This window comes from Camelina sativa, chromosome 14 (genome assembly GCF_000633955.1).
Source record: "Camelina sativa cultivar DH55 chromosome 14, Cs, whole genome shotgun sequence".
In the NCBI taxonomy this organism is placed as follows: domain Eukaryota; kingdom Viridiplantae; phylum Streptophyta; class Magnoliopsida; order Brassicales; family Brassicaceae; genus Camelina; species Camelina sativa.
This window is the reverse complement of record NC_025698.1, coordinates 3,859,483-3,871,700: the sequence shown is the minus strand read 5'-3', so window position 1 is coordinate 3,871,700 and position 12,218 is coordinate 3,859,483. Positions and strand designations below refer to the sequence as shown.

The window sequence follows — 12,218 nt, the reverse complement described above, 5'->3', positions numbered from 1 at the left end:
ACTATTTGCTGATTTATGATTTGAAGTGATAAACAACATATCATATGCAAATAAAGTGACTTGTGACTATTATTATTACTAAGAATACGATCACATAGAAGAAACGAACCAGAATCAACGAATTTCTCTATTACTGCTTTTTAGAGATGGAGAGAAGGTATCATTTCTCATTAATATCAAAAGAATTACAAATGTGTGGTTTATACATACATTTACCAGACCCAAGGAAACAAGACCACTACAATCAATAGAAACCTGAAATGGGGAATTCCAAAATCTCCTCCCAAAAACATCTGCATATCCTTTGCTCTTCACATGTATTTTACCATCACCTATCTTATCTATCAAACTCTCCTCATCTGCCTCGCAAGTGTTGTGAGATTCGGAGATTACCGGTGACCCATATTGGCTCAACTCAAAATTTTGCCAACTAACAAATATTCCTCAACACTGGAAGTCTGAATCTCTCGTTGACCCAAGATTATTCACTCCGCAGACTTTATGCAGCATGTGATCATGTTGACAAGCTGGCGATGATTAAACTAACAAACGTGAAAACAACATACAGTCCAACAAGACAGATCCCCCAGAATCTCGGAACTCGGAATCTAGACCAGGTTATTACCAGCAGAGATCCCATCAAACTAAGCAACAAGAATACGAAAGCGATCACAATACCTACATGGAATCCAAGTTCGTAAGCATTTGGATACACATTACCTGTTTGCATTACTAAGGCCGATCCAAGTCCAACAAGCATGTTAAACATTGGACCAGCAAAGCAACCAGCCATTGCCATTGCTGGTCTACCCGCCTTTGCAACTGCCACATCAGCAACAAGGTCACCGACCGAGTTTCCCCAAGCAAGAACAGTTAGGCCGAGGAGTGCCGGAGGCAGTTTAAGGAGGGTTCCAAGTGCAGCCAAGCAGTTAAGAAGCTCACCAGCAATTGTTGATATCCAAAAAACACTCATTATGAAAGCTACAACGATAACCGGCAGTTGCTCGGTTTTTGGTGGTTGCTTTTCAACTGTGAAGTGAAGGAACGCTAGGGAAGACGTCATCAAGAGGACAACAAGCCAAAGCGGGAGATGGGTGTTTGGAAAGAGGAACGAAATTGGGTGGTTTAGTGGTACAAAAGAGTTGCAAGAGTATAAAAGGGCAAGAGGGCAGAAAACAATGTTGGCAGAACGATAAAACCTAGACCAGTCAGAAGGAGAAGGCTTTGGGATGGTAAGGCTCAAAAGAACTGATACAGGAGTTTCCCACATCCTTGAGATCTGAAATCACAGCAGCAAAAGCAATATCAGGCAACCCGGTCTTAACATCAAGTTTAATATCGCTCAAACTTATGGATATGCAGTCTGACAGAAAAAAAAAGTAAATTACAGTAACCTGATAGGATCCAAACCCGTAGGTTGAATTCATTAAAGGAATACACATCATAAAGAGACTTGATTAACGACTCTTGACCAGTTCTCAATCCTATACTCCTATGAAAATCCAGAATACCTCAAACTCATTTTGCCTAACTTCTTTCTAACATGTTAGTTCTCAAGCTAACCGATCTGACTATTGTTCCTGATCTATCAACACAGCTACAATCCGGTTGAACCAGCCTAAGCAAGTGACAGTGCTCAGTCACTACACTAACACAAAGACTTATCATAACCTTATAAGAAAACAGGGAGCCAGTAAAGTTCTTAAGCAAATCAAAACCTTTATTATACACATAATTTAAACTAAACAGTATCAGAATTCACAATTGGTGGCTGAAGATGATGCTACCATAAAATCCCAGCATTATGATCAAAGAGGTGAGTGAAGAAAACATTCTATTACCGTTCCATAAAGCCGAAAGATTCCTGAAAAAAGATGTTCTTTCTCTGCTTTATGACTCTCAAAAGGACCTGAAGCAATCTCACAATCATTAACTCTCAACAAATCCTTCTCTTCCTCACTGATACTTCTCCCTTTATCAACATTGGTACCAAAATCCATCCAAAAGACAAAACCAACGAAGAAAACGTAAAACCCAACAAAGCCTATAGCCTGCCACACATATATCTCCCCACTCAAGTAGACATAGAACAAGAAGGAAGCAGCAATCAAGTAAAAAAGCACATCTCTAACGAAAGAAGCAGCGTCTACAGGAAACGGCGCCGCGTAGATGGCAACAAACCCAACGACAAAGGCGGAGACGAAAGTCCCAGCAGATAAGATAGCTCCGAACCCGGTACGATACTGACCACCACGCAAAGCAGCAACAGAGGCAAACACGTCAGGTGCGCCGTTACCTAAAGCTAAGAGAGTCACAGCGGCCATACTGGGAGAGAGGTTGAGGCGATCGGCGAGCTTAGTAGTGACGGTTGAGAAGTGAGTCTGAGCGGTTTTGATGAGTATGTAGAAGTGTAGAAGAATAAGAAGAGACAATATTGGGATCGTGAAGAATAGGTTTTGGTCGAAGATGCAGTAATGGAGGGAGAAGTAGTTGATGACTCCGCCGCCGCCATTATCGTGGGATCTCGAGGAGAAACAAGAGGAATCAACGATTGAGCTAGTGTTCGTAGTAGTGGAATCGTCGAGAAGAGAACGAAGATGAGGATGATGATCCGGGAAAGTGGGAATGGTGGGTGTAGTGAGGAAGAATAAGAAGATGAGAATGGAGATTAGGGTTAAACACAGAGCAGAGTTTCCAATGGTGGAAGAAGAAGGAATCATCAGTTCCATGCCATTCAACTTATTATGATCAATCAAACAAGACGCCACTACGAAGCTTTTGTAATCAAAAGATTGGATTTTTTTAGCATCTGATTCGAGTTTCGCTGAGATCTGATTGGAATTAAAGTTTCTTTGTTTTTTTTCTTCCATGTGTGAACAAAAATAAGTCAATTTGCCCACTGAATTTCACAAAAATTAGTCAAAAACTCCAGAGAAAAATTATAGCAAATAAGAGGGGCGTTCCGAGAATTGAACTCGGGACCTCTCGCACCCTAAGCGAGAATCATACCACTAGACCAAACGCCCTTGTTGTTCTTCTTAATTATTGTATTTAATAATAATGGAGTAAACCATATGAAACTGGAATCTAAATGTGAATTCCAATTCGATTTTGAACCAACACGATACCAAACCAACAAACAAATTGGATAAATATTTCATTTCATGCATCATAAGAACAATTTTGTATATATCATTCTTCATCATCGGTGACATCTAACAAATCAAAATACTCATTAAGATGCAATGAACAAGAATCGTTCGATGTAACACGACAACCATCAACACGATCCATTTGATCATCAATCATTTCTTTGGACATACCCCAACCCAACATCTCTTCTTCGGTGTGGTGTATCCCGAAAGTGTACTCTCCGCTCGCTCCTAACTCCATCACTCGAAACTCGCAGTTCCCAAAGTTGTTCAACCGCTCGAACTCTTCCACCGTCCACTTGAACCATTTCGTTAGAAACACCCGAGAGGTCAGTCCGTGTGACACTATCACTAGGTTTAGTTCACTTGATGGATCCACCTGATGCCTGTTCATGTCCACGTCCCTCCACATCGACTCCAGAAAACCTTATCTCGTAATGAGGTGATGAAAAACATTGAGATTATAGCATCAATTACAATACTTGATTCTTATTATACCACAGTAATTTTAAAACAAACAGCCTAGTTGAAAATCTACAAACTAATTTAATTTTATTCGCAATTTTAATCTACAGTTACGTACAACTTTCGCCAGTCGCACCTAAATGTTTCGTAGTTTCTTGAATTAGTACGTACGTATACGTAAGATACACGAAGACGTTCCCCTAAAATGTCAACAAAATCGATAACCAAACAAACTAAGTCTTCTTCTTTGCACATGTCAAAAGTCCTAATAATAGTCTCCTTTTCTAGATATAATAATTGTCAAATAATATATATATATATAATTTATATTCAATGTTATTTTAATTCAAGTAATCCACTATGATAAATAATTTAAAAAAAAAACAAAAAAAACTTACTAGAAACACGATCGTAGACGTCGGCGGCAGATTCACCTTCGGGGAAACGATAGAAAAATCTACCGAAACGTTCCCTAGTCTCCTTGACAACTCTCATCCTCTCTTCAACTTGAAAGTTCCCGAAGTCTTGTTCTCGGATCCTACACTCTTCCCTCACTCCTATCACGCGCTTCCTCGAGAACCCTTTCCCCACTTCCCTCAAAGTCGTCCTGGTTCTCTCGTAAGGCGACACGTAGAAATACACGCGCCAGTTCTCTCCACACGTCCCGCCGCTTTGAGTTGATATGAGTGCTCTCATTCTCTTACCGGCCTCACGCGCCTGCGCTCGTCCTTCTTCCGTCAGAGGGATCTTGTGATCTGGTGTGGTAGCGTATGCACCTGCGTCGATGTTCCCTGCGGACTCACCGTGACGCATAAGTATGATGCGTTTCGGGGGCATCTTCTTCTCATGGTTCACCATTTTTTTTTTTTGTATATCTCTCTCTCTCGTTTTTGGTCGTTAAGATGAGCTAGATTTGATTTTATGGTGGAGAGAGAGATGCTTATTAATATGTATTGTACAAATTCAGAGCCCACCATATGAGACCTGAGACCACTTTCTCAACATAACGACTGATTTTGGGTTTTATGATCCCACTCTGTTTCCATTACGCATTCAAACTCACACCATGACACCAATAAAAATTAAATTATTGCAGAGTTGTTGAGCAATGCTTGTATTTCTTCAAGTGACGGGCCTTTTGAACCGGCGGAGACCATTGAGAAGATCAGGACATATACTATGTGAGAAAAATATTTTTTGGGCCTTTCTAACATATAGTATATAACACAGAATTTTATGTCTCTCTTTGCTCCTTAAAACAGAATTAACATGATGGAATGTGATTAATAAATAAAAATAGTGAATGTAGTGACAAATGGATTAGGTTTAAACTCATTTATATCATCTACTGTGAAGTCTGAAGTCTTAACAAATGAAAATAAGGATCGTCTAGTTAACAATTAGTAACTAACTAATATATAAACTACCCGATTAGCGATTTCTAGAACAGCTTTCTAATTTAAAATTTTACCAAATCGACGAGAGCATGGAAAAAAGGTAAATCATGAGATCAATTCCCACATGCTCTATTTGTTTCTTTCTGATTAATTAAAAAATACAACTTTCGAAAGTGGGTTCCGTTTCTCAAAATAATGTCCGACACGCGCAAGTTGTCAAGTAGGATTACATGTTTGATGGGAATAGTAACTGTAACTAACAAAAGAAAATAGTCAAGATAATTATGTAAAAAGGTGTTTTAATTATGTACAAAATATCATCGTCGTCATCAGCAACTTCATCGTCGATGTGTTTCTCCATGATCACGAAAAGATCACACAAGATTTATAATGGGGAAGCTTTTAGTTTGATCCACCAGATCGACTGCTCTGATACCAACAAAACAGAGAGCTACTTCGGCTTGTGCTTGAAGCTCTTGAAGATACTTGACAACTTTCTCACGGTCAAACCCGATGCCATTCTCATCTTTAAGCATTTTCCTCACTCTGTCTACAAAGGATGTGTCTCCGTGTCCGGTGCAAACTATAAACATCGCATTGGCGGGTAATGCGTCGTAAAGGGATTGGACTCTCTCGTTCATTTTCTTTAAGATTTCCTTCGTTTCAAGTGAAACATTGTTTTTTTCCTTGAGGCTCGTGTTGTTGTTACATGTAAGCAATGAGATCATCTCCGCCATTCTGAAATTCGCTCTGCTCTGGAAATGTGTATTCAGTTCTGAGAACTGTGTCCAAACGAACTGTGACCGCTTGTTCTTTACCTCCTTCATGGCCTTTGAAAGTGCTTCGTCGTCAGAAGAAACTGGAACTGAATTGGATGACTCAGAAGCATATCGCTTCACAATGTTGATATTGTCAATCATACAAGTAGATTTCCCGCTCTCATTCAAAATGTCGAGTAGGTTTTTTCTTCTCACTTCCGGTTGTGAGCCAAAATCAGGTCCATGTTTTATCTTCAATAGTGCCAAATCCATGGCTGCTTTTGCATCCTCTACGCTGTCATATCCAGATTCAGACAGCTGTATCTCTCTATCAAGAAACTTTTTTTGCTAGAATTCGACGTTTAGTTTTATAAGATGGACCATGTGGATGCTTGTATAGTACTGCAGTGTCAATCACCAGATTATGAGATATCTTCAAAGAAAACAAGTCAGTTTCCAACGAGTGTCCGACTAATATGGTCTCTTTGAAAACCAGCTTTAAGAACTCTTGCTGTATATCTTTAAGAGTTGTTGTAACTCCTTCCATCATCATAGCTGTTATTCCACTATACCTTGTGTTATAATCAGTAATAGGATTTGTTGGCATGACTAATTTATCTAATAGAACCTGTCCTTGGATATCGACCAGTCTCACTCTTGTTAACTCCAAACCCTCCTTTGTAATACACATCTGGCAATCAAGAGCCACAATTTCATGGGGAGATGATCCTGGTGGTGCAGGACGTGTAGGGGTAAACTCAAATTGTTCAAAAGTGTATCCATTTTGTTCCATTTCCTTTCGACTGAGAGTATAGTATGCAACAGGGAATGGTATGTCTTTTATGATCTCAATGAACGATTTCCCCATCAGATTGCATGCTTCTGGGCTAGATACAAGGGGAGGTGGTTCCACTGAACTCGTAACAGTTTTCTTGTTTTTAACCTTGCAAGTAAGATTGTATCAACTGCCTCATGTCATCAACTTCAGAGCTCAAACCTAAAAGGGTTATAGGATTGCCACAACACGATTTCAAACTAGCAAGTGCTTTAAACTGTGATAAGTATAAAGCTGCATCCAACCCAGGAAGGTAAAGCATTACAACCTTTGGAATGAGAGGCTTGTTCTTAATAAACACCCACGAGGGCTTTGGCATACAACCTTCTGCAAGAACCCATGTCACAAGTCCCTGAACATCTTGTAAGTTCAATGTTGTTTCAGGGCTCTTGAAATCGAGTTCTGCTTTCGCTTCGGGTCCATATATATCCAAGAAGCTGTTTCCGGTATTGCTCTTTTCATCCCTACCGTCGCCACTTTCTCTAACATCTTCCGCGTCGCGCTTCCGCTTCGAAGACGACATTCTTGAGACGACGGCGTAAAGCTATTCGTCGTATTCAACAACTTTACCATGAAAACGATTACGCCGCCGAGTATAGCCGTCGTCTAACAACGCCGTCGCGTTTTTTAATTTGCCGTCGGAGAAATTTTAAGGGTTTTATGTTTAACCTTGACGCCTCCAAATTTTTTTTTTAAGGTTTTTATGTGATTAGCCTACGTATATATATTGATTAGCTTTCACATATTGCTAACACAATATAATGTAACTGTATTACTACCAGGCACGGGTTGAATGTTTTTATTTATATTATAATTTTTATATAAAATATAGTTTATGTGATTGTTTTTAAAAGTTGTTGTAAATAAAACGTTATACAATAAAATCATATGCTAAATATGAGTACTTGAATTTTTTTGAGATTTTTTATGATTGTTCCGCGGATTAGGCTAAATTTTTTGAAATTTATCAAATCAATCATAATATACATTATTTCTATTATTTTGATATATAGTTGCTAGTATAATCGAAAATCACTCTTAATCCACGGAAGAATGATTAATTTTTGAGATTTTGTTGCTTATATATGGTTAATTAAATATTCAGTGGAGATTTTATTTTATTTTATTTCTTTGGAATATAGGTTATAAAATTAATTATTTGGTTATAAAATTAATTATTTGGTTATAATATAGGTTAAATTATCAAATAATCAAATAATTAATTTTATAACCTATATTATATAGTCTACAAAAAAAGTTGTGTACTTCTATTTTATTATATATGGGAGGTTTCCTAAACATATAAGGAAATAGCTTGTACAATAAATAATATCAAAATCTAGAATATTTTTCAGATTGGTTTCACTTCATTAATAGGCTTTACGGTCTATATTACGGTCTATATATCTTGCTTCCTTAATATATATCTCTCTTTTTCGTCGTTTAGATTAGATTAGAAATTATGGTGGAGAGAGATGCTTATTAATATGTATTGTACAAATTCAGAGCCCACCATATGAGACCACTTTCTCAACATAACGACTACTTTTGGGTTTTATGATCCCACTCTGTTTCCATTACGCATTCAAACTCGCACCAATAAAAATTAAATTACTGCACAGAGCTGTTGAGCAATGCTTGTATTTCTTCAAGTGACCGGCCTTTCGAACCGGCGGAGACCATTGACAAAATTATCTTTTGGGCCTTTCTATCGTATAGTATATATAGCACGGAATTTTATGTCCTACTTCTGTTTCCCCCATTATCTTACCAAATATCTTCTAAACGAATTGGACTTCAAAGCCCAAATATTTTGTAGGCCCAATTTGTTTTGTTTTAAGTCATTGAATAATCAATGACTAATTTCATACATTCACCAGAATGTATATTGTATAGTTTAGTGATGTGTGTGTTGGTGTCGCAATCCCATATAGTGCATAATATTGACAAAATAAAACTCATTTCACACTATACAATCGCATATGCTTCTTCAATCATAGCTTCTTTTTGCTTTTCTTGGTATGATTTTCATCATCAATTGAAGTTTATTTCCACTAATTAGTTTTGTTGGTTCATATCACGACGCCTTAAACTCGGTTTTAATCTTATCTTCTCTTTGCTCCTTAAAAACGGAATTAACATAATGGAATGTGATTAATAAAGAAAAATAGTGGAATGTAGTGACAAATGGATTAAGGTTTAAACTCGTTTGTATCATCTACCGTGAAGTGTGAAGTGTTTACAAATGAACATAAGGATCGGTTTAAACATGTTATCGTAGTTAACAATTAGTAACTAACTAGTATATAAACTAGCCGATTAGCGATTTCTAGAACAGCTTTCTAATTTAAAAATCAACCAAATCGACGAGAGCATGGAGAAAAGGTAAATCATGAGATCAATTCCCACATGCTCTCTTTGTTCCTTTCTGATTAATTAAAAATACAATTTTCGAAAGTGGGTTCCGTTTCTCAAATCATGTCCGACATGCGCAAGTTGTCAACTACGATAACATGTTTGATGGGAATAGTAATTGTAACTAGCAAAAAAAAATAGTCAAGATAGTTATGTAAAAAGGTGTTTTAAATTAAAAGGATTGATCTTTTTTATTTATGCAAATTAGATGCCCTTAAACTACCACCCCTAAAAAATACGGTTGGCACACCACACCGCACACTGATAGCTAAATTGCGATGTTGACCTCATTTCCGAAAATGAAAGCAAAAAACAAGAAACCATAAAAGAAAATAACTTGTTTCTATTAATTTTAGAGAGGAATCAAACAAAAAAAATTGACCTAGTACAAGTATATGCTAATATTGTTGCCGTGTCACTATCCGGTATAGTGTTTACTCTGTATTTATCCTCGCAATCTGTCGAGAAAATCAAACTAAGCACGAATTCTTATTTTAAAAGGAAATATCTCACAGATCAACTCAACTATAGTATATGAATGTGGCCAGGAATATGGAAGTATGGAACACATACAAAACAAATGAATCCAAAAGAATTTTCCAGAAATAGAAACCGTGGGTGGACAGGTTTCCTAGTACTGTACTAGTAGTCTAGTAGAAGTGAAACTCTTTGTTTTCTTTTGTCATAAGAAGTGATGAAAGGTGAAAATTACAGTGAAAGCAAAAAGAAAGAGTAACTTAAAAACAAATTTTATAATTTCTCTTGTGTAAAAATGACTATACATTAAGTGGGAGTAACTTTTAGAAACTGAACAGAGAGAGAAAGAGCGATATCTAAACCTTATGTTAAAGGGATCTCTTTTCTCTATTGCTTCAAATGAGGTAACAATTACAACAAAAATAAACTATAAACCTCCATCCAGTTGTAATCCAAAAAAAAAAAAAAAGAATAATAATTATGAACAGGGTGAAACTCAATCTCATTGTAGAAAATCTGTGAGAGAAGCTTGTATATCTTCCAATGTTCTTCCTTTAGTTTCGGGTACCATAGCGTAAATAAAGGCTACACCCGCACCACATACAGCAAAGAAGATCAAGAACGTTCCTGAAATATATTATACTTACAAAAATCAGATAATGGATCTTTTAATATTCGAGAGTTATAATGACCATATAGTATTTGTATGTGTTACCTGAAGCGTTCCATTCGAGCATGAAGTTGTAGGCGAAAGCTACAATCCAACCAAAGGACCAGTTGGCCAAAGTAACCAGAGTTCCAGCAGAAACTTTAACATTCATTGGGAATATCTGTAATATCAAAATGTAACTTTTTTAGTTATGAAAAAAAATTAAAAAAATGTTATACATGTGGGTTTTTGAGGAGTTAAAGATAATATATGTTGGTTTACCTCAGACATGATGATCCATGGTAAGCCTCCCATGCCTACGGCAAATGCAGAGATGAAACCCTATAATATATGATGTAAGAAGTCAGACCAATTTACACAAGAGCATTGCTTTTAGTATTCTTGATTTATTTTGAAAAAAATGAATTTCATACTTACCACTACACCAATACATGTGAAAATCGGAGTGAGTTCATCAAGTATGCCATATGACTGTCCAATAACGAGAAATAGCAAAAATAAGTATAACGAATAAATTCCGGAAACTGTAACCAAAGTTTGTAAAATCTCTTTTGATTATAAGAAATTTTTTTATGTTAATTACCCGAAAACCGAAGGTAAAACTGAGGAGCAAGCTGAAAAAGCACATTCCACCATTAGAAGCCTGTAATCATAAAAGATCATTCATCTGTTAGAAAAGAGATACTAAATTTCTTTGATACGTTTGATATTTGACCAAAAGAGATAAACATATTTACCAATAAAAGCGGCCTCCGTCCCATTTTCTCAACCAAAATCAAACCCAATAGAGCTTTTGGTATCTACAAAAACAGAACACATGAGCGTAAGTGTACTACTCCTTAGCAAGATTTTTTTACCGAAAAAATCAAAGTATATGTGCAAAGACATACCATGATCACTGCAAGAATCATTGAGCCAATACTGCTTGAAAATCCTGCCATGAGTAATTAAAAAAAAATTGTTACTCCAAATGAAGACAGTCCATTATCGCAACATGTGAAACAGAGTTTTTCTCTTTTTCTAGTTTACCTCCTTTGTCAAACACGCTACCGACATAATACATAAGTCCTGAGCTTCCAGAAAATTGTTGGAGAAGCATTAGTCCCACACCAATCTGAACAAAATGTCAAAACAAAAAAAAAAGAGTAAGTAACGGTACAAGAGATCAATCAACATTTTTTTGAGTCAAGACGTTTTAAAAATAAACTTACAACAACAGACGGAGCATATCTTCTCTGAAACAAATCCATAACCCGCGATTTTGGTCCTTCATCAAACAAAATCATTGTTTCCTAAATTCCAATGATTTGGTCATTACTCATTAGTTACGTTTTGTTTCAAACACAAAAAAAAATGTTAACAGAGAGATGTATGAAAAGTTGCAGTACTCTGATAGTGTTGGCTTCTTCAGAAATATCTGCATCTTCTCCACGGAGAAGTTGTAATGAAGCTTTACATTTTTTTTCGCGTCCCCATTTTCCCTATAAACCATTACAAACCATATTGAAACATCACTTTTTCTATAAACGATATCAAAACTTTTTTCAAAAGGGTAAAACATACCAGTAGTCTAGGGGACTCTGGAATGAAGAACAAAGTCACAACTTGAAAAACACATGGAATGAGACCTGAGACAAAAAATCAATAAACTTCAAATCACTCTCTGGCTTGAGAAATTACATCAAAAAGAAGAAAAAGGCCATGAAAGCTTACCGATTAACGCCAATTTACGCCAATGAATAAAAGTTCCAATGACGTAGTATAAAGACAACCCACAACTCTGCATCAGCTGTAACGACGACGATTTAACAAATTTAAAGAATATTAGTATACTATATTATCTTTTTATGGTTAAATAAAATTATTTACTGGTTATTATTTAAAATACCTGATTAGCAAATACAAACGCTCCTCGAACATGTTTTGGTGTAATTTCTGCGATATAAACAGGTATCTGAATGCAACCGAGTTATTAACATAGAGTCAGTAAAAACCTAATAAACAAGAAAAATCTATACGTAGAGAGCTGAAAAAAAAAAAAAAAAAAAA

The 12,218-nt window shown here is 36.4% G+C and overlaps 3 protein-coding genes, 1 non-coding gene and 1 pseudogene across 6 annotated transcripts in view; all 5 read right to left on the bottom strand.

The window, feature by feature from the left end:
• On the bottom strand, positions 148-2,870 carry LOC104739485 (cation/calcium exchanger 5-like). 3 transcript variants are annotated; one of them, XM_010459860.2, is made up of 3 exons: positions 1,842-2,870; positions 721-1,279; positions 148-608 (listed from the first exon to the last, which is right to left on the bottom strand). In XM_010459860.2, exons 1-3 carry the CDS (start codon positions 2,868-2,870, stop codon positions 538-540), a joined length of 1,659 nt encoding a protein of 552 aa, XP_010458162.2. In that variant the 3' UTR covers positions 148-537. The 3 variants fall into 3 exon arrangements, with proteins under 3 accessions (XP_010458162.2, XP_010458161.2, XP_010458163.2); XM_010459861.2 differs by having other exon boundaries at positions 552-644; XM_010459859.2 differs by having other exon boundaries at positions 148-1,279.
• On the bottom strand, positions 2,955-3,026 carry TRNAP-AGG. Its single transcript has one exon. It is a non-coding gene; the product is annotated as a tRNA-Pro (tRNA).
• Positions 3,153-4,639, bottom strand: LOC104739484 (phosphoglycerate mutase-like protein AT74H). The gene is made up of 2 exons (XM_010459858.2): positions 4,016-4,639; positions 3,153-3,578 (listed from the first exon to the last, which is right to left on the bottom strand). Exons 1-2 carry the CDS (start codon positions 4,473-4,475, stop codon positions 3,193-3,195), a joined length of 846 nt encoding a protein of 281 aa, XP_010458160.1. The 5' UTR covers positions 4,476-4,639; the 3' UTR covers positions 3,153-3,192.
• On the bottom strand, positions 5,389-7,130 carry LOC104743189 (annotated as a pseudogene).
• The window catches only part of LOC104743188 (sugar transporter ERD6-like 3), a gene marked incomplete in the record, with an annotated part of 3,379 nt that continues 916 nt past the window's right edge, over positions 9,756-12,218 (bottom strand). The window contains 12 exon segments of the mRNA XM_019236044.1: positions 9,756-10,126; positions 10,215-10,329; positions 10,431-10,490; positions 10,587-10,640; positions 10,753-10,812; positions 10,907-10,969; positions 11,060-11,103; positions 11,199-11,283; positions 11,381-11,461; positions 11,558-11,650; positions 11,733-11,797; positions 11,883-11,958. Of these exon segments, the coding sequence (XP_019091589.1) occupies positions 10,002-10,126; positions 10,215-10,329; positions 10,431-10,490; positions 10,587-10,640; positions 10,753-10,812; positions 10,907-10,969; positions 11,060-11,103; positions 11,199-11,283; positions 11,381-11,461; positions 11,558-11,650; positions 11,733-11,797; positions 11,883-11,958 (921 nt within the window).